At 48.4% G+C, this 24,277-nt stretch overlaps 1 protein-coding gene across 1 annotated transcript in view; it reads right to left on the bottom strand.

The window, feature by feature from the left end:
- Positions 1-3,238: 3,238 nt before the first annotated feature.
- The window catches only part of LOC111141174 (follistatin like 4), a 401,642-nt gene continuing 380,603 nt past the window's right edge, over positions 3,239-24,277 (bottom strand). Inside the window, exons 11-15 of the mRNA XM_022493544.1 lie at positions 23,913-24,031; positions 19,439-19,588; positions 10,039-10,146; positions 5,737-5,846; positions 3,239-3,941 (exon numbers count right to left, since the gene is read on the bottom strand). Of these exons, the coding sequence (XP_022349252.1) occupies positions 3,239-3,941; positions 5,737-5,846; positions 10,039-10,146; positions 19,439-19,588; positions 23,913-24,031 (1,190 nt within the window). The remainder of the gene's footprint in view (positions 3,942-5,736; positions 5,847-10,038; positions 10,147-19,438; positions 19,589-23,912; positions 24,032-24,277) is intronic.

The following is a 24,277-nucleotide window of genomic DNA, read 5'->3' as shown; positions in this document are numbered from 1 at the left end:
GAGCCCCTTCCTGCACAGAGGAGCAGTAAGGAAAGGAAATGGCTGGGGTCGGGTGGGGCGGGGCGGGGCGGGGACTGAGCTGCTGTCTCTGCTCACGATGCCTCGAGATTCAGGTTCCTGTAGCTTGGTATTAGCGCTTGGCCCCAGCCCGACTTCATGGGGCACTTCCAGGTTCTTCCAGCAGTTCTGGGAAGGTAGTGGGATCCTTAAATGCCTGGGAGACCAAGGGAAGAAGACTGGGCCAGCCCCAAGCAGGTTGCTGGGGTGGAGAGGGTGACATTTACAAGGCGTGTACTCCACACCCAGGCTTCCTGCATGGGGAGTCCACGCAGTTGCCTGGAAGCCGACGAATCCCTCTTCCTACCAGCCATCTGTGCAAGGCTGGATGGGCTTTGTGGACTCAGAGCCCCCATGCAGGGTTCTGCTCACGTGGGCAGAAGGAGCACGTGTACCTCCGTTTCAAATCTTTAATATCAGCAAAGGTGTAGATGATATGTGAGTTACAAAAAAAAAATACTGTTGAATTTTTGTGAAATCAGTTTTATTTCAAAATTGAATAATTTTGAAGTAGTTCATTATGAAAGCAGCTTTTTAAATGTAAGATGAATGCTTCTTTAGTGTGAAATAGTTGTTGTCAGCTGAACTTGGGTGTTCGGCAGAAGGATCCCCAGCTGGGCTGGCTGCAAGGCTTACCATCTCTGACTTTCCAGCTGTGTCCCAGGGAGCCAATTCTGGGGCTGGAAAGGGCCAGGGGCAGCCTGGCCCGCCTTTCCCCTGCCTCCCCCTGCCCCAGCAGTTCTGTTGGTTGCCCAGCTGAAAAGGCAGCTACTCTGCGGCCTTTGTGCGCTCTGCTTGGCTGCTGTCCTATGTGGAGTGTGCGCCTTGAGGCCTGAGCTGGGGGCTCCAGTAAACACGGTGAGTCAGCGTGAGGCAGAGATACTTTCTCAGACACACCTAGAGATGGAAGATTGGGGCCAAGGATTGGTGGCTGGAGTCACTCCTGGTGCAAAAGGGCCCTTGGGATTGAATGGTCTTTGACTTAGGAACCCTGTGACCCAGAGGGGCTGCTGCTCTGGCCTGGCAGCTGGGAGGTTCTTCCTCAGGTAGGCTCGGAGACTTTTTTATCATGTTCAGCTAGCCAACATGTAGTATGTCATTAGTTTTTGACGTAGCGTTCAATGATACGTTAGTTGCGTATAACACCCAGTGCTCATCCCAACTGTTTTTTTTTTTTTTCCCTCTCCAAGGGGCCGCCACTGTGTAGAAGATTTTCCCAAAGGGACAAGTTCATGAAAGTTGGAGAATTTCCACTATAGAAGTGGGAGTATAGAAGTGAAGGTGTCAAGAGACCGAGACAGGAATAAAAAGAAAGGGTGAGGGGCATTGTCCGTCCCAGCCCTGGTGAAAGTGAGAAGGCGGCCTTTGAAGGCCATTCCCTCCACCTGTAGCTCCATCCTTTACCAGGAACAAACCCTCAAGTCTGCATGGGCATATCTGGCCACACTCTTGGGAGCTGGAGTGGACAAGTGTTTGGTGAACCAAGACGAATGGGAGATGCCAAGGGACGGGCCGATTTCAGGAAATTGGGGCGGACAGGGTGGTTTGGGTGGGCTGGGCAGTCAGGTGAGTGTGAATGGGAGCTGTGTGTAGGTAAAGCAAGGCAGGGTGTGTCTTTCTTCTGAGAGGGGCTGGTGATCAGCACACAGGAAAAGCTCAGCCATGTTGGCAGGTGAAGGGGGCTATGTGAGCTGAGGTGACTGTGAAGGGAACTTTTCCATCTTCAGGTGGCTTGAAAATCAATCACTTAAACCAGAAAGCATACGGGTGTGTTGTGACTGCTGACATGAGGAAGAAAAGGGGGTTCTGGGGGCCCAGGGAAGCTTCTTCACTGGGGACATTCTCCCCCACAGGGCCCTTCCCTGGGCCAGCTGTTGTACTTCCTTGTGCCCCCCCCCTGCCCCCCGCTAGCCTGGCAGGGTCTGAGACATTGGGGATCATGCAGCATTGACAGCCTGTATCCTTCTCCCCAGCCCCTGAATCCTTGGGATTGTGGGTTTTGTGGCATGGGTTACTGGGGCGAGAAGGGCCCATGTGTAAGGAGGTCCTGAAACATGCTGTCTGGGCTGTGTTGAAGCAGGGACTGGAGTGCATGGGCCACAGAAAAAGAAAGGGACTTTAAAAACAGATAGCCTACAGAACCCACCTGGACCCCACACGGGTCTTTGGGGTTACTGTGTGGAGCCTGGAGGTCACTGTTCGGTAGGTTACCGCCCCCCACTTTGCCTGGCAAGCCCAGTCTACCCTGAATCTGGGGTCCTGGGCCTGGCTAAGAAAACCTCCCCCTTCAGTGGTAAAAAGCAGGCACGCAGGGTTTGTCCTGGTCTTTTGCGTCCCAATCCAGAACAAAGTCTTGGCCAAGGTGGTAGCCAGAGCTGCATGTGGGACTTCCGTGGTGTGGAGGGCATTATTCTTGGATGACCATTGTTCCTTCTGGCTGTGGGACGTGGGGTGGGGGTGCTCAGAGACTTGGCCTAAGGCAGGGAGAAATAGAGCTTGACGTCGGAGAGCATCTTTCTGCTTACGAGCATTTGAGGTTATAAAAAATTATCTTTTAATCAAAATTTCCAAAATAAATTGAGTGATTTCCCCATCCCCAAGATGCAAGAAGTCTTGTCGGCTCTCCCTCAGGCTTATACCAAGTCACATGGAAAGAAAAGCACGAAGCAGCTGCGCAGGAGAAAAGGAGGTCCAGGAGGTGGGCGGCCGTGGCTCTCAGGCCTGGAGTGCAAGCCCTGCTCCCGGCGAGCCTGTCTGCAGGCCTGGCTTCCGGCCACTCCGTTGGGGTGAAGCCTGGCGGGACCCGGCGGTGAGGGACAATGAGCACATGAAGGCAACCGACGGAAAGGTAAGCCTGGACAGCAGGAGCTCTTGGTTCCATGGTGTCCCCAGGTAACATGGTGTGGAGCTGGGCGCAGAAATGATTCCTTGACACAGCAGCATGGGTTCTCACCAGAGCTCAAGGCATAACTCATACTTCCCAACGAAAAACCCCAATCTGGTTAGCAGCGCATACCTTAGACTAGGAAACTTGCAAGGAGACCAGTGTTGAACCACAAAGCGAGTACAGGTTTTGCTTTTGTCTGTAAAAATGTACAGGGCGCCTGCTTGGGGCTACGGAGTGAGGACTAGGCGGAGCTCGGTGGCCCGGGGCTCTGCTCGGTGCTAGGGGAGGACCCCTTCATACCTCACCCACCCACACGGCTGTGGTCCCCCGCCTGATGCCCGCCACCTCACAACGCAGTGCGTTTTGTCTCCCATTGATGAGGAACAGCGACTCCTGGGCCGGTGTGAGCAGGTACTGTCCGAAGAGCCCGCTGTCCCTCACGATCCTGCGGGGCCCTCCCCACGGCCCGCCCGGCCCCGCAGGCGGCTCCTTTAGGTTCTCCAGCATGCCCATCTTCCCTGTGGACAGCTCCAGGAAGAGCAGGGCCGGCTCCGTCTCCGCTGCGGCATACACGTAGTACTGGTTGCCCTGGGTGAAGGAGGGCTGGAAGGCCACGTCTGAGACGCCAGGGCTGATTTTCAAGCTGTAGAGGGTCCGGATCCGGCCCTGCAGCGTGATCTCCTGCACGTGCAGCTGGGAGCTGGTGGGGGCAGCACTGACAACGAAGCGCCCGTCGGGGGACACGTGTGGCGTGCCGCTCACGTCACCATTGGGGCCGACCACCGAGTCTGTGACGCTGTCGAGCAGCAGCTGGGGGGCGGCGGGCGCGGGGCTGTCCTGTCGGCACTGCACGAAGAAGTAGCCGCCCAGGTGCGTGTGGGCCATGGCCTGGGGTGTGCAGCCGTGCCGCCGCAGGCTGACGGTTTTGAGCAGCACCAGTGTTTCCAGATCGACTTTGTGGATGGCGGCGTCGGACTTGTTGAAGATGAAGCCGAACCTGCAGAGGGAAGAACTGAGGTCAGAAGTGTAAGGGATTGCATCTTTTCTCTTCCCTCTGTCGTCTCCCTTCAGGGATCTGATAGTTTCTTAAGGAGATGTACCGTCCCACAGGGCACAGCTTCTTCCGTGATTCAGCGATGATGTCAGACCAGATGCTCCTGGATGGACGCTCCCCTGACACGCCCAGGATAGAAGGAGCATAAAAGTGCCCGTGGCCGCTCCTCCCTGGGGGAAGCCTTCAGATCAGCACCCCTGAGGCTTTGCGCCAGCTGGGAAGGACAGGACACACCTGCTGTCAGTGCTCCTTCCCCTGGAAAGGACCGTGGTGGGGCAGCCTCTCCTGGGTCCTGTTTACGAGGCCTTTGGGAGCCATCCTGGGCAGGGGGTGTGGAGGACAGCGTTTACCTTTGCAATCGGACGGCCAAGGCGTTGCGCACTGCCTCTCTCCCAGCAGAGCTGGGCACGTGGCTCGCCTCTTGGAGGCTCTTTGACTCTAAAGAGGGCAGTTCCCTCTGAGAGGGTTGTCAGAGGACTGGATCAAAGAGGAAGCTGCAGGGGAAGGGCTCAGTAGGTGGGCGCTGCTCACATCTGGTCTTGGCACAAGTCTGCTTTGGAGGCGGGTTGTAAGCTGCAAGGAGACCTGACCCCGGGCAGGACTTGGCTGTGACTCGGGGGCCTCTGCCCAAATCCCTGGCTCGGGGAGGCCTTTTGGTGCCTGTGGACACCTACAGGAGTAAGAGAAAAGTCTCCGCCGCACTTATCTCCTGAGTAACGAATGGAGCATCAGAGTGGGGAGGTGGCCAGTTTAAAGCTTCTTTAAAGCATTCCTAAAGAGCCAGGGCACAGAGAAAGCAGGAAAGAGAAGCCTGCTCATAGAAGCAATTTGAATGCTAAAGGCCACACACAGACAACGCAGATCCTGTAAGTTAGACTGGCTGAAGTCAGCTTCTTTGGGGGATTTTACCCCTTCAGAGGCATCTTAGAAGCTCTTCCCAGGTGCTGTCTACAGGGAGGGGTTCGTTAAGGGGTGTTTTCTTCCCGGTCTTGGATAAACGGGTGGGCCTAGTTTTACAAGCCCAGTTTCAGTGTACAAAAATGAGGCATTTCTTCTTGGAGAAAGGTGTTTGATGTCAGACAAAAGAAAGGCATAAATAGTGCCCCCAAGACCTTTGGGTCTCGGTGCCTTGATGAGAGGGAGGCTTAGTCTGCTGCAGTGCTGACTTTCCGGGGTGGGGGGGTGTCTGGGGGGTTCTCTGACGTGAACAGGCAGGGGGAGGGGCCGGCTGGGATGAGGGTTGCAGTGGAGACTGAGGACGCCTTTATTAGACTGTTCTTCTGGATGGTGACAAACCAGACAACTGGGAGGGTGTGTTTCCTGGCTGGCCCTCTGCATGGCTGCTCAGGGGGCTCCTGGCTGTGTTAACTTGGCCGTCCAGGGTCTTAGCTTCTTCGAGCCTCTGTTTCCTCATCTGTAAGAAGGGGTTAAGACCACTTTGACTAGTTTTTTGTGTGTCTGGTAAGTATAGTGCACTCCAGTCACCACTGCTGATTTTCCTCTCTTGTCCTCCGTGGACCTCGGAGGGTGGGAGAGCTGGCTGCCTTCCTTAACTATGACCATTAAGGACTCGGGATGTGTCTATTTCTCTGTCCCCTCATGAAGGAGCCCAAGGTCAGCTCAGCATGAGTGGGAAAGAAACAGAGAAGGAGCAGGTCTCACGCTGGGCAAATGCAGCCACAGGCAGGGCTGAGCTGGGTTACAGGGGGTACTGGAGGGCCCCGTGGCCCCATCTCACCTGACGTGGTTGATGATGAGGTTTGTCTGGGGAATGAAGAAATCGTCCACTCCTGAGAACGGTGTGTGGATAAGGTGCTGGCCCTGGGCAGTGCTGGCTTCTGTGATCACCTACAACACAGAGCAGGAGTCCTGGTGAGGGTCCACATGAGTGAGGGGGGGCAACCTGGAAACATGTTCATGTGCTGGCAGGGACCCTCAGCGGACAGGCTGCTTCAGAGAGAGAGGGGGCCAGGAGCAGAGTGGGAGCTGCTTGGGAATGTCAGAGGCAGGGACCCATCCTCCTGTGGAGAGGAAGCGATGGTTTGGGAATGCCCGAACCATGCCCTCCTGCTTAGGGAGGCCTAAGGTCACCCTGGGAAAAGAGGGAGAGAGCTTTTAAATCACTAAAATGTTAAATGGTGGGAAGATTTACTGGTTCCCTGTTTTCCTCTGATGTCAGGTGCCTGGGCCTGTCTGTTGGGAATTTCTGTCCTATACTGCTCACAGAGGCGTTCTCTGGGAATTGTGACTCCAAATTTTATCAGAGGAAGCAGGAATTGTGCAGAAATGCCATTCAAAGATGCTGCTCTGGCCATTTAGATGGCTTGCAGTTAGAATGCTGGGGCTCAGGCCTGCTAGTGGAAAGGACTTGTGAGAGAAATGGAGAATCCAGCACTGGATTTTGTACACGATGGGAGTGACCGAGCACAGCTACCTCTGTTTCCCTGGAGGTAACACCTGATCCCCGGTGGAGTCAGCAGGAGGCTGCTGCAGCCACTGTCTGGTGCAGAAATCTCTGGTGGGTCTGTGTCAGGGAACAGCATGCCACCGATGCGGAAGAGAGCCACATGCTGTCGGAGATTAGGTGGGATGACAGAGTAGTTTGAAGGTCCTGCCAGGAAGCCCTCTGTGGGCAGGCTGAACATCTGTCCCGCAGCTACCCTACTCTTGGGTGCGACTAGGCCAGAGACATCGTGCCAGCCAGCCTGGGTCCCCCTTGTCTTTGCACATGCTCATCAGCCCTCAGTGGCTAGGCCAGTGCTCTGAAAGATGGCCGACCTGCAGCCAGAGGAGGAGCTTGGCCACCTGGTGGGCCATTTTGGGGGAAAAGCCACAAGGTCAAGCCCAGACCCTCTGAGCAGGAGAGTGGGGGCTTAGGCCTGAACACAGAGCTTAGACACTTTTCCTGATCTAGATATTGTGGCTATGTCTACAGAAAGAAGGGTCTAGACTTGTGCAGCCTGAGGCTGAGGACAGTGTCTCCTGGAGCTTTGTGACTCACAAGGGTTGGAGTTCTGGAGGCTTTTACCTTCGAAGAATAGGCCTGACTTCTGGCTCTTTCTTTTATGGGAAAATGAACACCACTTGGCCTGCCTCCTCAGGCAGGGTTGAGGTTTGAGACTTTTCTGGATCGTGGTTCCCACGCAGGCAGAACGCCAGATTGGAATGATGAGGCCTGTGATTTGTATTATTAGCCTTGGGGCAGCTCCAAAGTTGTAACATGGCATTAGGTTATTTTGCAGTGGTTTTTTAAAATGGCCAAATGACACTTCCATGGCAAGCACATGGAGAAAAAAACCTCTCCGAACTGGGCATTAAGAAAATAGCAGCCTGAGGAAACTGGATCTTGGGAGTGTCTAAGGGAAAGTGCCAGAGAATTCCAAGAAGACATACAATCACTGCTTGATATCAGGCCTGTCATTTTCACTTCTAATAGAAATGGAAAATCACAGGCTGTCAGCGGTCAGGGTCATTCACGCCTCACCACACCGACACCCTGTACTGAGAGATTACCTCATCAAAACGCACTAGCACGGGCCATTGAGCCGATGGGTGCTACCTGCCTCATTTCTCCAACGAGTCTTGAGTTCCTTCTTGGCCTTGCATCCTGCAGAGGGCCTGGGCACATTCGTGTCCTCATTCATGCCCAAAAGATAAGTGTTATTTGAACCCCTCAGTTTTGTTGGTTCTCTGGGCTTGGTTCAGGAGCTGTACATCAGTGGCGAGATACCATGAAATGTCACTTGGTCATCAGTGCGGGGTCCTGAAGGCTGGGCAGCTCTCCCAGTGGGTAGACAGAACCAGCTGAGAAGGGAGGTCTCGTTGGGCTTCAGATACTGTTGCCTCTCGTGTCTACTTTTATAGGATTTAGTTCCTTTGTGGTTTCTGATATACTTGTGTGGATGTGGACATGAGAAAAAATGGTTTTGCAGATGCCAAGTTTATAGTAAACCAAGTTGTGTCATTATTCAGGTTTCCCCTGTTCTTCTTTGGTCTTTTTTGTACAATGTGAGTGCATTTTTAATCGAATTCGTCTTTATGTTAAATCACTCTTGTTTGAGGCATTTAGTTGTTAAGAGCTTGATATCTCTTGGGTGTTCATCCCATGGTGTCTCTCTGTGTATGCTGTTTTTAGTGCTTTTGACCTTAAACCCCACCTTGCCTGATGTGAGTGGCAGTCTGGATACATTCTTGTCACCTGTCCTTACTATGCCTGCCCTTTTAAATTCAGCCTTTTCTTCTCTTTGAAACATGTGTTTCTCATCAACAAGTTCTAGTTTCCTTCCTTCCTAACCCAGTTTGATCATCTCTGCTTTCAAGAGAAATCAGTCTGTCAGATGTGGAATAATTAGACCGTTGCTTCCCAGCTGCTACATTCCGCCAGCATTCTCCAAACTTTCTCTTATTCCAGTAAGGTATTTCTAAGTATTTTTACCCCCTCTTCTTTCCTCCACTCCCTATGCTTATTTTTATGGAAATAATTTATCTTCGGTTACCGTCTGGTAGCAGGGTTTCTCATTCAGCGTGTCTCTCCTCATTCAGACATCCTTATTTAGCACTGATTACCATTTCCAGGGAGGCTGTCCTCATCCTTCTTCTTCTCTGGGTTCATTGTTCAGAACTGTCTCCTCTTTATCTTTCTTTATCTCGAGGACTCTGATCTGGTTCATCTGGTGTTTGTTGGGTATCTTTCCACAGATCTGTTCCTCAGAGGGGGTGGTGAGTGATGCGGTCTCTGAATTCTTATGCCTACGCTCTCTTTTGTCCAGTGAAGGCTATCTGGGCCAGGAATAGGACTCTTGGATTTCAGTCCTAGAGCATCTATGATGTGCCAGCTGCTATGGCAGGTGGGAAATCCAGGGCAAGCTGATGTTTTTTTTTTCTGTTTTTCAGCTTGTAGCTGTTAAATTAGGAAATAATAATTTTTGGTTTCAGAAAAAAAGTGTTTTGGTGGACCCTCCCCATGAATTACTTTAGAGGCTTTCCGGGAGCTGTCAGAGGGACCAATAAGTTAGGATTTCCCTGGGCTTACACTCTGCTCTGAATGACCTTCATTCAGGCTCCTAAACCCTCTAATGGGGATTTTCTGTCAGTTCACTGGGGCCCACGGTCATGGCATCCCTCAAATGACAGTAGTCTCCATTTACAGAAGGTGTGGCAGAGACTTCTCCCTGGCCCAGCAGGGCAGAGACAGGCAGGCAGGTGGTCAGTCTTCTGGAGGATGACCCTTCCTTCTTCCCGGTCTTGAGAACAGGGTGAACTGGGCTCCCTCTGCAGTTCTTCTCAGCTGGTCTTCTGAGAGAGAACAAAGCCCTAATGTCCTGAGGCATCCAATGCATGAATTAACTTCTCTTCTATCTAGAGTGGCTCTGTGTACATCTCTGGGAGAAATCAGGCATTCAGATCTCTTTTCTTAGGGCTTAATCCTTGAATGCATCCCTGCTGATGAGAAAGGCAGAGGCATGCACTCTTAACATGGGGGTGGTGTTGACTGTCTCTTGTTGGTGGACAGGGGAATCCCACAGAACTCTCAGGCCTAGACTGTTTCCAACAGACCGTACCGTGCACTGGCTGACACTGGGCTGCAGAGCCGCAGGGCCTGGCTTGGACCACGGGTACGTTACTGAACTTTCCTGTGCCCTAAAGCACCATAAGCACTCAATAGATGCGCTTCTAGTGTGGACACGACTGCTACTCTTACTTTCCTTTCCTTATCAAGTACTTGCTTGCACACTGCTCTCGAGCCTGTTCAGCCCAAGGAGCAGAACACCCTTGCTCAGGAGAGGGGGAGTCCGGGAGCCACATTCCACTTGTCCTGACATCACAATCTTAGCCATCATCAGGATTCTTGTCCTTAAAGGTAGGCCTGGCAGATGATACCTTGGTAATGGTCTCTGAGGGGCTCTGGCTCTCCTCAAGCCTTGGTGGATAGATTTTGGATAAATGTGATTAGCTACCTAGGGAAGCAAGAGACGTGTATGGGAGGTCAGCATCCTTTGTTCCTGTGGGGTGAGTGTAGGTCTCCATGTGTTCAACATACCTGGAGGCTCGGTTGGGATTTGTGCACATCCCCCCAGCTCAGGACCCACACTTGGTCATGAGACTTGTCATAGGTCAGCTTAGCTGGCAGAGGGTCCACACCTATGGACTTGAGAAAAAAATACATACAAGTGGGTCATCATTATTATAAGCTGACACGGTGGTCACTTCTGGACTTGGTGTACACGACCGTCATGCCTAGGTGAGTGGAAAGCCAACCTCTCTGCCTTGGCACAAAGCCGGCTTGGGAGGCTCAGGGCTTAAGCTGCCCTTCTGGGTGTTCTTTAGAGGCAGAAGTAAACTCTTGCCAGTAACTGAAACCTTTTTGAAAACTTCTTCCATGTTTTACTCAAAGGGGACCCAGACCATCTCAGCAAAAGCCTAAACGTAACCAGAGGGTTACATTTTCCACTCAAGAATCAGCTGCAGGGCACTCTGGTCCCTGCTCCTAGAAGGCTTTTAGGCCTCTAGAACCCTCTGTGTCTTTCCCCAGGTGGTTCTGAGCTGAGATTCTGGTGCATTGGCCCTTCCTCCTGAGCCACCTGAGACTGACTTTGAGGTTAGCCCTTATCCCTGGACTCTTAGGTCAGCAGAGCTTTCCCTTTCTCTTCCCCTTCCCTTCCCCCTTTTCCCCTTCCCCATTTCTCCCTTCCCTTCCCTCTTCCCTTTCCCCCTCCCCTTCCCTTTAAAAAATTACTAGGCATTACAAGATACAGAGTATATGGCTAGAGACTACTAAAAAATACAAGAGAAACAGACCCATGAATGATTTATAAAAAGATAATTACAAATTTATATACAGAAGTAAAATTAAGTAGTTTATGCATTTGTTTATGCAATACCTGAAATTAAGAACTCACTAAATAGGTTCTGTGAAATCCATATTAGGCATAGCAGAAAACAGGGCTAGGGAAAGATAGGTTGATAGAACATACGAAAATTGAAGCATGAAGAGACAAAAAAAGGATGGAAAAGAAGAGTATAAGAACATGTGGGATGCAGTAGAAATGTCTAACTTTTAAGTTTCCAAAGAAGAGGTAAGAGACAATCCCAGTCTGATGAAAGTTATCAATCTACACATTCAAGAACCACTAAAACTTCAAAACCACTAAAACTTCGAAATTGGAATACATACAAAGAGCATCATCCCTGGGCACATCAAAGTAAAATTGCTAAAGATCAAAGAGTGACAAAAAGACTGGCAGTTGACCTATTACCAAAACAACAGAAGACAATGGAGAAACATCTTAAAATGCCAAGTGAGTATAATTGTTAAGGTAGAATTCTATATCCAGTGAAAATAGTCTTTAAAGGGCAAATACAGTTCTTTTCAAAGAAACAAAAACAGAGTGTGTTGCTATCAGGTCTCCACTAAAAGAGCTACTTAAAGTCATTCCTCACAATGAAAATGATCCCAGACAAAGCTGTGTACTTCAGGAAGAAATAAGGAGCAGTGAGAAAAGTAAATATGTGGGTGAATATATATGACTACCAAGTGTACAAAATAATGCTAAGCCAGGTCTTGTGGGGTTCAATTATATATAGAGTTAAAATCTATCCCCACAATCATATGAAAAGGCAGGAGAGGAGTTAAAGGAGTTACTGTTACATGGTTCTATTGTTAGAGAAGTGAAATCATAAATTATGAGACTGTATTGAGACAACTATGCATATTATAATCTCTGTGGTAGTCCTAAAAATAACAGAATAATATTTAACTAATCCAAAAGAAAGTAAAACGGAGGAAAAAGAGAAAAAACAGATCAAGTAAAAAACCAGTAAGATGGTAGATTTAACTATAAAATTAACTGCCTTAAATATAGATGGATCAAATGGCCCAAGTAAAAGATCAAGATTATAATACTAGATAAACCCAAACACACGTAGCTTTATAAAAGACCACCTTAATCGCTGAGCCACCCAGGCGCCCAGGCCATAAAAGACCACCTTAAATATATGGACATAGAAAGATTGAAAGTGACAGGATGGAAAAATACAGCTAACACTAATTAAAAGAAATCTGATCTGTCTGTACTAGTAACATAGACCAGAAAGGAACAGAGACAATATACTGTAACAGTCACCGTACAGGCGATACAATGGCACTACATTCATATCTTGCAATAGTTACCTGAATGTAAATGGGCTAAATGCCCCAATCAAAAGACCTAGGGTATTGGAATGGATAAAAAAAAACAAGACCTAGCAATATGCTGTCTGCAAGAGATTCATTTTAGACCCAAAGACACCTCCAGATTTAAAGTGAGGGGGTGGAAAACGATTTACCATGCTAATGGACATCAAAAGAAAGTGGGGGTGGCAACCCCTATATCAGGCAAATTAGATTTTCAACCAAAGACTATAATAAGGGGTGAGGAAGGACACTCTTTCATACTTAAAAGGGTCTGTCCAACAAGAAGTTCTAATAGTTTTAAGTATCTATGCCCCTAACATGGGAGCAGCCAATTATATAAACCAATTAATAACAAAATCCAAGAAACACATCAACAATAACACAATAATAGTACAGGACTTTAACACACCCCCTCACTGAAATGGACAGATCATCCAAGCAAAAGATCAACAAGGCAATAAAGGCTTTAAATGACACACTGGACCAGATGGACATCACAGATTCAGAACATTCCATCCCAAAACAACAGAATACACATTCTTCTCGAGTGCACATAGAACATTCTCCAGAATAGATCACATCCTGGTTCACAAATCAGGTCTCAACCCGTACCAAAAGAGTGGGATCATTCCCTTCATATTTTCAGACCACAGTGCTCTGAAACTAGAACTCAATCACAAGAGGAAAGTTTACAACTCCACTCCAGATATATGGAGGCTAATGAGCATCCTACTAAAGAATGAGTGGGTCAACCAGGGAATTGAAGATGAATGAAAAAAATTATGGAAACAAATGAAAATGAAAACAACTGTTCAAAACCTTCGGGATGCAGCAAAGGTGGTTCTAAGAAGAAAGTATATAGCAATACAGGCCTTTCTCAGGAAATAAGGTCTCAAGTACACAACCCAACCCTATACCTAAAGCAGCTGCAGAAAGAACAGCAAAGAAACCCTAAACCCAGCAGGAGAAGAGAAATAATAAAGATCAGAGCAGAAATCAATGAAATAGAAACCAAAAGAACAGTAGAACAGATCAATGAAAGTAGGAGCTGGTTCTTTGACAGAATTAATAAGATTGATAAACCCTTGGCCAGACTTATCAAAAAGAAGAGAGAAAGGACCCAAATAAATAAAAACATGAATGAAAGAGGAGAGATCACAACCAATACCAAAGAAATACAAACATTAATAAGAACATATTATGGCAACTATATGTAGCAAATTAGAAAATCTGGAAGAAACAGATGCATTCCTAGAGATGTATAAACTACCAAAACTGAACCAGGAGGAAATAAAAAGCCTGAATAGACCCATAGCTAGTAAGGAAATTGAAGCAGTCATCAAAGATCTTCCAACAAACAATAGTCCAGTGCCAGATGGCTTCCTCGGGGAATTGTACCAAACACTCAAAGAAGAATTAATACCTATTTTCCAGAAACTGTTCCAAAAAAATAGAAATGAAAGGAAAACTTCCAAACTCATTTTTAGGAGGCCAGCATTACCTTGATCCCAAAAGTGGACAAAGACCCCATCAAAAAGAATTATAGACCAATATCCTTGATGAACATATGTGCAAAAATTCTCCCCAAAATACTAGCCAGTAGGATCCAACAGTACATTAAAAGGATCATTCACCATGACCAAGTGGGATTTATTCGTGGGCTGTAATGTTGGTTCAACATCTGCAAAGTCAATGTGATACAATATATTAATAAAAGAAAGCACAAGAACCACATGATCCTCTCAATAGATGCAGAAAAAGCATCTGACAAAGTACAGCATCTTTCTTGATCAAAACTCTTCACAGTGTAGGCATAGAGGGTACACATATCACTCAGTATCATAAAAGCCATCTATGAAAAACCCACAGTGAATATCATTCTCAATGGGGGAAAAACTGAGAGCTTTTCCCCTAAGGTCAGGAACATGGCAGGGATGTCCACTATCAGCTCTGCTCTTCAACATAGTGCTAGAAGTTGTAGCCTCAGCAATCAGACAAAAAGAAATAAAAGGCATCTGAGTCGGCAAGGAAGAAATCAAACTCTCACTCTTTGCAGATGATATGATACTTTATGTGGAAAACCCAAAAGACTCCACCCCAACACTGCTATAACTCATATAGGAATTCAGTAAAGTGTCAGGATATAAAATCAATGCTCAGAAAGCAGTTGCATTTCTAGACACCAACAACAAGACAGAAGGAAGAGAAATTAAGGAGTCAATCTCATTTACAACTGCACCCAAAAATGTAAGATACCTAGGAATAAATCTAACCAAAGAGGCAAAGAATCTGTACTCAGAAAACTATAGAATACTCATGAAAGAAATTGAGGAAGACACAAAGAAATGGAAAAATGTTCCATGCTCATGGATTGGAAGAACAAATGCTATGAAAATGTCTATGCTACCTAGAGCAATCTACACGTTTAAGGGAATCCCTGTCAAAATACCATCAACTTCTTTCACAGAGCTGGAACAAATAATCCTAAAATCTGTATGGAACCAAAAAAGACCCCAAATAGCCAGAGGAATGTTGAAAAAGAAAACCAAAGCTGGTGGCATTCCAATTCCAGACTTCAAGCTCTGTTACAAAGCTGCCATCATCAAGACAGTATGGTACTGGCACAAAAACAGACACATCGATCAACAGAACACAACAGAGAGCCTAGAAATGGACCCTCAACTCTATGCTCAACTAATCTTTGACAAAGCGGGAAAGAATGTCCAAAGGAAAAAAGACAGTCTCTTCAACAAATGGTGTTGGGAAAATTGGACAGCCACATGAAGAAGAATGAAACTGGACCATTTCCTTATACCACACACAAAAATAGACTCAGCATGGAGAAAAGACCTCAATACGAGACAGGAATCCATCAAAGTCCTAGAGGAGAACACAGGCAGCAACCTCTTTGACCTCAGCCACAGCAACTTCTTTCTAGAAACATCACCAAAAGCAAGGGAAGCAGGGGCAAAAGTGAACTATTGGGACTTCATGAAGATCAAAAGCTTGTGCACAGCCAAGGAAACAGTCAACAAAACCAAAAGACAACTGACAGAATGGGAGAAGAGATTTGCAAACGACAGATCAACAGCTAGTATCCAAAATCTATAAAGAATGTATCGAATTCAACACCCAAAGAACAAATAATCCAATCAAGAAATGGGCAGAGGACATGAACAGACATTTCTGCAAAGGAGACATCCAGATGGCCAACAGACACATGAATAAGTGCTCAACATCACTCAGCATCATGGAAATACAAATCAAAACCACAGTGAGATGCCACCTCACACCAGTCAGAATGGCTAAAATTAACAAGTCAGGAAATGACAGATGCTGGTGAGGATGCAGAGAAAGGGGAACCCTCCTATACTGTTGGTGGGAATGCAAGCTGATGCAGCCACTCTGGAAAACAGTAGTTTTTGCATTTGAGGGGGTTCCTCAAATAGTTGAAAATAGAGATATCCTGCAACCCAGCAATTGCACTACTGAGTATTTACCCTAAATATACAAATGTAGTGATCCAAAGGGGCATGTGCACCTGAATGTTTATAGCAGCAATGTCCACAATAGCCAAACTATGGAAAGAGCCCAGATGTCCATCAACAGATGAATGGATACAGAAGCTCTGGTATGTGTATACACACACACACACACACACACACACACACACACACACAAAATGGAATATTATGTAGCCATAAAACCCCCCAAATCTTGCCATTTGCAATGACATGGATGGAATTAGAGGGTATTATGCTAAGTGAAATAAGTCAATCAGTGAAAAACAATTATCAGATGATCTGACATGAGGAATTTGAGAAACAAGATAGGATCATAGGGGAAGGGAGGGAAATATGAAACAAGATGAAACCACAAAGGGAGAGAAACCATAAGAGACTCTTAATCTCAGGAAACAAACAGGATTGCTGGAGTAGAGGGGAGTGGGAGAGATGGGGTGGCTGGGTGATGGACATTGGGGAGGGTATGTGCTATGGTGAGCACTGTGAATTGTGTAAGACTGATGAATCACAGACCTGTACCCCTGAAAGAAATAATACATTTTATGTTAAAAAAAAAAACCTCAAGGGGTGCCTGGGTGGCTCAGTGGGTTAAAGCCTCTGCCTTTGGCTCAGGTCATGATCCCAGGGTCCTGGGATCGAGCCCCGCATCGGGCTCTCTGCTCAGCAGGGAGCCTGCTTCCTCCTCTCTCTGACTGCCTCTCTGCCTACTTGTAATCTCTGTCAAATAAATAAATATTTAAAAAAGAAAAAAAACTCAAAAAAGTTTCTTGATGATTAAAAACAGCAGCAACAATATCTTCTATCAATTTTGCATCTTACTCCCCCTTTTCTGTATCCAGTTTTGGGTACAGAGAAGGCGTTTAATAAATGCTGGTTCAATAAATGCCTAGGCAGTATTTTTGGGGATTGTAACACAATTTTATGTACCTTTCACTTGAATTGAAGTAGATCTTCGGGAGCCTGTCCAGGGCTCATAACACAACACCACTGAGGAGATCTTTCATCTTCTCAGTTATCCCTCCCCCCAATGTTGGTCCCACCTAGAATGTATTTCCTTCTCAGAAAAATTAAACAAGAAAATTAAATCCTATAAAAAATGGATGTAATTTAGATAAACCTACAACCACAGTGTGAGACTTCAACACACCTCTCAGCAGCTGATAAACTAAGTGGACAAAGGAGAAAATGACTTAGAAGATCTGAACAATGCAACAAACAAACTTGCCATAATTGACATGTATACAGAATACTGTCCCTACTGTTAGAACACACATTCTTTTCATGTTCATGTTCATGTGGAACATTTTTATCCACATTGATTCCAAGCTGGGTCATACAGCAAGCTTCAGTGAGTGTCAAAGGATTGAAATTACCCAGACTATGTTCACTGGCCAGAAAAATCACTAAGAGAAAATCTTCTGCCCGAGTGGCCTGGAGAAACCACAACCCAGGTCACACCCACATTCCCCCTGCAATGAGCATGCACAGGGGCATTGCTAGGAAGACAAACCACAGCCCTGCTCACTGGCCTCACTTTCTCCCTCGATCCGCAAGCCTTCAGTGGGCCTTTGCTGTCACCCAGCAGTCCTTGCACAGTGGCCTGGTCAGTTCAATCTCAAATGCACCCTTCCCCTCTCTCTTCAAAACTCCAGGCTGGGTGATCATTTTCCTTCTTATTTCACTGAGAAAATAAAAGCAACCACAAGAGATGTGCATCCACCTGCCCCCAGTTGTAACTGTCACATCTTTATAAGTGTACCTGAGTATTTTCCATTTCCTTAGGTTATATGAAAGAATGTGATTTTATCCAACGCTTGCATCTCTACTTCTCTGCCCTGGATTCCACTGACTCCTGCCTACTTCAGTGATGCAGAAGAAATGGATGATGTGTGGGAAGGTTTTTGTTTTTTTTTTTTTTTAGCATTATATTCATACATATACACATGAAAACGCTGTAATGTCATCTATTCTAAAGAAACTTCTGTATGCTCTTCTACCTACTGTCTCATTTGACTCCTTTTACTCATATTTACAGCAAACCCCCTCACAATGATTGTATTTCTATGACCACAAGCTTGTATTGCATGATCATTCTTTCTGTTCCAGGGTAATCCATGGGACACCAAATCCAATGGTCGGTTCTTAGTCTTGTTGATTTGAAATGCTCAGCTCTATTGGACACCATTCTTAAAACACTCCTTTTCTTCATTTCTGGAAAACCTTTCCTCCCCCCAATTTTCTTCCTACCTTTTAAGCTCCTCCTGCTTGGTCTCCTTGTTGGCTTCTTCTCTCCTTCCTGATCTTTAAGTGTTGGAGTGCGTCAGGGCTCCAAGCTTGACCTCTTCTCCATCTGTACTACCTCCAGTCATTTCATGCTTCTCTGGATGTAACACTTGGTATGGTGACCTTACCCACCCTGACCTCTCTGGCCTAGAGCTCTCGCTGGCCTCCAGACCTGTTCATCCAATTGCTTATTTGACATCTATACTTACATTTTTATTTTTAAAAAAATTATTTATTTTAGAGAGCGAGAGCATGAGCGGGGAGGAGGGGCAGTGGGAGAGGGAGAAGCAGACCCCTCACTGAGTGCAGAGCCTGACATGGGGCTTGAACCCACAGCCTGGAGATCATGACCTGAGCCGAAATCAAGAGTCATACACTCAACGGAAGAAATCACCAAGGCGCCCCAACGAACATTTATAATAGCAATGAACACTTAGCAGGTCTAAACCCAAATTCCTAATTTTTCTGTCTTCCTGCTCCATGGCCTATACCACCTGCCATACCACCTGCTCTAGAGAGTGCATTATTTTCCTATTACTATGATAACCTCTTACCACACACTTAGTGGCTTAGAACCACACCAATTTAATTCTTTTACAGTTCTGGAGGTTCAAAGTCCAAAATTAAATTTCCCTGGGCTGGACAAGGATGACTGCAGGGCAGTGCCCTCTCTAGAGGCTGGAGGGGAAAGTATGTTCCCTTGACTTTGCCCACCTCTAGCGCTGCAGTCTTTGGCTCACGGCCCCTTCCCCCATCTTCAAAGCCAGCAGAGCCCCAGTGTGCTCCAGTCCTCCCAGTGCCTCCTGCCCCTAACAGTCACATTTCTCCTTGCCTCCCTCTGATACTGGTACTTGCACTCGCATTGAGGAAGGGCTCACCCAGGTCATCCCCGGTAATAGTCCATTTACACATCCTTACCTTAATCACCTCTGCAGAGGCCCCTGTGCCCGAGAAGGAGACATTCATAGGTTCTGGGCATGACAAAGTCGTCATCTTGGGGCCGTTACTCAATCCACCACACACAGTAAAAGGCATCACCATTCTACTGTTCTTCAAAGTAACGAAAAGCCCCCAACAACCTGATTTCCCGCTCTTAAAACTTCCATTCGACCCAGAAGGAAATCTTTCCACACTTAAGATCTATCAAGGATCTGGTCAGTCCTTGCCACCTTCATGGCTGGCGGCAGTTCATGCCTGAATTATTTCAGTAGCCACGACGCTGCCCTGCTCTGCCATTGCTTAACAGAGCCTGCCTGTTTCAGAGTCTAAGTGGGATGAGGTCACTGCCCGGATGAAAAACCTCTGTGGCTTGGGCCGTACTTTACCCCCACTTCACCACTCCCCGCTCTCACCGCTTCTCACTGTCCTCTAGCCCCGACCCACCCTCTGCTACCAGAATGGGAATGCGGCAGGCTGTGCCCCTGAACCAGTGGCACCCTCACTCCCTTAGAGAGATGTACCTGTAGGACTTTCTGGGCTTGCACGTCAACCACAAGGACTCTGTTCAGTGCTGGCTGGGCCACGTAGATGTACCGGTGCCGGACGTTCACGGCTGAGGCCCACTGGCATGGCTGGGTGGCATTTCCTTCCCCTTGGGGACAGATTTCTTCCTGTAAAGGAGACAGGCTGCCATGGATCTTCTTAATCCCCTGGGTCCCCTGCCCTGTGTGGGTCCTTCTCCCTCACTGCCCTGTCCCTCTGTCCCCTTCTTAGAACCCACAAACATGCCACACCAGCCCTCCCACATCACCTGTTTTGAACATTCACCTCCACCTCCTCCCACTCGTGAGGCTGGAACTCCCTTTGCATGTGTTTTTTATGAGCAGCCACCAGGCCTGCCTTCTTCCCCTCTTGGGTGCGAACTTCCCCGTCTGCACTGAGCTCAGCACTCCAGACTTCTCACTTATTAAGTTAAATCTGCTCCCCTTTTTTATTTGAACTTGGGGTACCACCTGACTCCATGCTGCCTATTCTTTGCTTCCTTCCCCCAGCTCCCCCACCCCACAGGCTGGTCCTTCTCTGTTGGCTGGATCCTGCTCAGTTTGCTGATCTCTTGGTCTCTATATGTCAGAATGCACAGGGGTCAGTCCCTCAATGATTTTTCCTCTTCACCACTCCCTTTGCTCATCTCATCCCAACTGATGGCATCAAATACCATCTACGTGCATACAGCTTCCAAATTTGTATCTTTAGTTAGAGCCTTTTCTCTGAACTCCAGACGTACGCAGCCAACCACCTCACTCTACTTGGCTCTTTGCTGTACACCTCAAACTTGAGAGAGTTCAAAGTCAACTCCCAATTTTACCTCCCAATCCTGCTCATTCCTTTAATAAAATGGCAGCTCCACTGTTTTCCTTCCTTAGACCAAAACCCTTATGGCCATCTTTGAGTCCTCTTTTTCTCCTCATCCTCTCAGTCCTCATCAGGGCATCAAAAGTCATTTCAGCTCTGCCTTCAAAATACGTTCAGAATTTGACGTTGCCTCACTGCTCCCACCTCCATCACCCGGGCTCAGGCCATACTATCTGTTGAATAACCGCTGTAGCATCCCTGTTGTACTCCTTGATTCCACCACCCCTCCCCCCGCCCCCCATTCTCAACACAGAATCCAAGGGCATCACTGAGAGTCTGCCCACACCTCTCCTCTTCTCAACACCCTCCACTTCATTAACATTCCTTCTGGCTCAGAAGAGGAGCCAAGGTTTTCAGGAAGTCAAGTAGGCCCTGTCCCCTTTGGCTCCTGCTACTCCTCTGACCTTTAGCTTTTCTCTCCTGTCCCCGCTGTGCTTGCTTTTCTTCCCTCATGTCACCCTCCTGCCCCCTTCATTGGCCTAGCACCGCCAGCACACTTCGCCTCCGTACCTGGCTGCATTTGTCATTTCCACCTGACGTTGTGCACTGATCTGGCTACATCTTTTTAGGCTCTCTTCTGTCACTAGAATGCTCTGTGATGGGCTCTTTGTCTGTCTGCTTCACTGCTATATCCTTAGCACCTAGTAAAGGCCTGGCACAGAATGAGTGCCTCAGTATATTTGTTGAATGAATAAATGAGTGAAAAGGGGGACCTTCTTTTCCCTTACCTTCCAGGATACACAGTCTCATTTTTTTTTATCATGACTCTCACTCAACTCTGTCTCAGTCTCCTTGTGGTCCCCCTCTTGGTCTGCCCATCCTGTAGCTACTGGCCCCCAGGGTTCTGTTCAGGCACCCAAATCAAAGCACTCATACATACCCTTGGTGGTCTTGTCTCCCGCTCTGGCTTTAGCCAACGCCCAGATGAAGATGGCTCCCAGATCTATGTCTTTAGCTCAGAACTGCCCTCTTCAGTCCTCGCTTGGTTCTCCCACAGCCCCTCATACCCAGCCAATCACCCCGAGCTGACCCTCTCCACCATATCTGCCCCTCTCACCAGGTCTGGCCAGCCAGGACCAAGCCTATCACCCTTGCCACTTCCTTCTCTCCTACAGTCTGCCACAAGTGAGTTACCATAGACTACGGAGACGACCTCCTCCATCCCTGAGTTCATCTACTTTCCAGGTCTTTCCTGAATGACTGCAATAGCTTTGGGGCAGAGCTGTCATCTTACACCCTGGCCACCGCCCAGCATCACATTCAGTTCTCATAACTACCCCCATTCACACATGAGTAAACAGAGGCTGGCAGGGGTTAGGTCACTGGTCTAAAGCCACTCAGCCCTGCTGAGGGACAGAGGTGGGATGTGAACCCAGGCGTGCCTGGCTGGGAAGCCTGTGCCCTTGCCTCCTACATGTGCTGCTTCCCACTGCCCAGAGTAGCCCCCTCATCCAGCAGAGACACCTGAGAGGAGATGTGCCAACCTCCTGCTGGCTCAGTGCTTTCAGCAGAGGCTCGCATCACGGTAACCCGCTTGGGAGGTGGTGGGGCATTTTCTAGAGGACAACGCGGTTGGTTGGGACTGTTCCATAGCTCACCATGGTCTGGTGCTGTCTGAAAGGCCTGTGGGGTCTCTCCTACTGTGTCTTGTTCTGGCTTTTTAGGAAATATGAGTCGTGGTTAGGATTTCAGAGATTTCCCTTGAGCTACAGGTTATTGCAAATCTGTGAGAAATTAGTGCCCATGTGACAGGGTGCAATTATTTACACCCAACTGCTAGAAATTAACTAGACCACTCTTTCTAGATGGTTTCACGGCTGTTACGTGGAAGGAAAGTTCATCGGGGTAGCAGATCTAAAAAATGATTAATTCAAATGAAACAGCCTGGAAAACAGCTGGGCCGGAGCTTCGAATGCAGGACACACAGCACAAGCCAGCACGGCAGTGCCACAAGCAGGCGGCAGGACCCTGCCCAGGCATGGCCCACTTCCCCCATGAGCTCCAGGCCTGTCCCCGCTCACTGGTTCCTTCACGTCGGGCCTTGAGGAGAGGCCTGCGGGGGCCTGCCGACGACTCTTCTGGGTTAATGTCCTACTTCTACCGTCAAGTAGCTAAGGGTACACCTTATGTAGGAAACCACCAACATAAGGCCTAGAGAGAAACCAACAGGAGGGACAGAGCCCTGGGATGGGGTGGGTGGGGAAGCACTGTCTGGGGGACACCTTTGGACAGCTGGGTCTAGAGGGCTAGAAAGACTTTCCTGGACCTGCCATCGGCAGTCATCTCTGTGGCCTCCATCCATGTGGCATGGCCGTTGTGCCCTTGGCCTCATACTTCATAGCACCTCTGATGCTTGGGGCATTCTCATCTTGCACGCTCTCTCCCCTGGCCCTTCAGGGGCCACTGAGACCCTCGCAGCTCACCTCCTCTAGTGACTGGTTGAGGATCACTTCCTTTTGTAACCTTAGTTATCCTTGAGTTCTGTGACCCATGTTCTCCAGGCTTCCTTAAAGCTACTTTTTTTTTTGCCTGCCAGGGAGCCACGGGCTCTCTAGCTCACCATGGCCCATCCCCTCCTTGTCCTCATCTTCTGGATGTTTCTATGCTTGTGTCCCATGGGTGTCTTAAATTCACATCGTAGGCCACCCTCGTCTCTTTGATGAGCAACTTATCTGCCCTGCTTTTGGGATCCCAGCATGGGACGGAGAATGTGGCACATGCCTCCTAGAGTGACAAGAGAATGAACAGTACCCCTAACCTGCCTCTCCTCCTGAGTGAAGGACAGTCTGTTCCTCCTAGCAAGACCCCAGATGACCCTTGTGGTGCCTGCTGATATAACACTAAATCTACTCAGTTATTCCCATTGCCACTGCCCCTGACTTGGCTAGGTCACTACCCTCTCTCACCCAGATGCTCACAACAGCCTGTACACCTGCTTCTGGGCTTCCAATCCTGTCCTACTCATCGCCACCCTCACTGGGGCCTCGCACTTGTTCTAAAGCAGCCCCACCAGGGCCGTGATTCATTTGAGGTCCTCTAGGCATCCCCAGAACTTTCAAGATCTGCCACTAAAACTCCTCAGCTTTAACCCTGGCCTCTGGTCATCTTAATCTCAAACCAAGTATTTGCAATTCCCCAGATGTGACATGCCACTTTATGCCACCAGGTGCCATGTTCATAACATTCCCTTTAGAAACGCATCCCCAGTTCCTACTTGTTCTTCACAACTGGGCCCAGGGATGCCCTGCTGGAGAGCCTTCTCTGACTTGGTCCTTCCTGGGTCTGGAGAGGCCTCACCCCCTCAATGTCCCAGTGTACCTTGCAGCTCCTTCAAGCAGCACCTGCTGTGGCCATCCTTTCTCTGTGAACTAATGGAGAAGAGAAACCCATCCGTAAGCCTTGGGCCTCACCCAGGGCTCTGTGCACGGAAGGCCTAATCAAGGAATGAGCCCTTCAACTCTTAACCTCCCATGGATGTTCTGGAGCCTTGGAACACTCGTGGAACCACACCACATATAGCAAATGGAACCTGGGACATCAAGGAGCGGTCACGGTGGAAGACTGGCTCTCAGGCACACTTACAAAGCTCATGAAGATCTTCTCGGTGGGTCGGAGGTGCCTCTGGATCTCACAGTCCACGGGGTGCAGGATGATGATGCCATCGTCAGAGAAGACATAGAACATGTTCCCCACACTGAGGCCTGGGAGGAGCAAACACAGCCATGGTTATGCACCCCCATCCCCAGCGGCCAGCTCCTAAGTAGGGAGGTACTGGGCAGACCCACCCCTGCGGTTTGGCTGCGTGTGGTACAGGCACAAAGTGTGGGGGCCTGGTCAAGCTGACATGAGCTAAGCAGGAGGTATGTGGGCAGCCCAGGGAGAAAGTGCCAGAGGCCTGTGAATCACTCCACAGGTGAGGGCTCTGTGAACGCCGGGCTATCCTTCTA

The sequence above is a fragment of the Enhydra lutris genome, unplaced genomic scaffold, assembly GCF_002288905.1.
Source record: "Enhydra lutris kenyoni isolate GAN:26980312 unplaced genomic scaffold, ASM228890v2 scaffoldscaffold5, whole genome shotgun sequence".
NCBI classification, from domain to species: Eukaryota; Metazoa; Chordata; class Mammalia; order Carnivora; family Mustelidae; genus Enhydra; species Enhydra lutris.
Note: the sequence above shows the minus strand (reverse complement) of the source record. Positions and strands in the feature narration are given on the sequence as shown.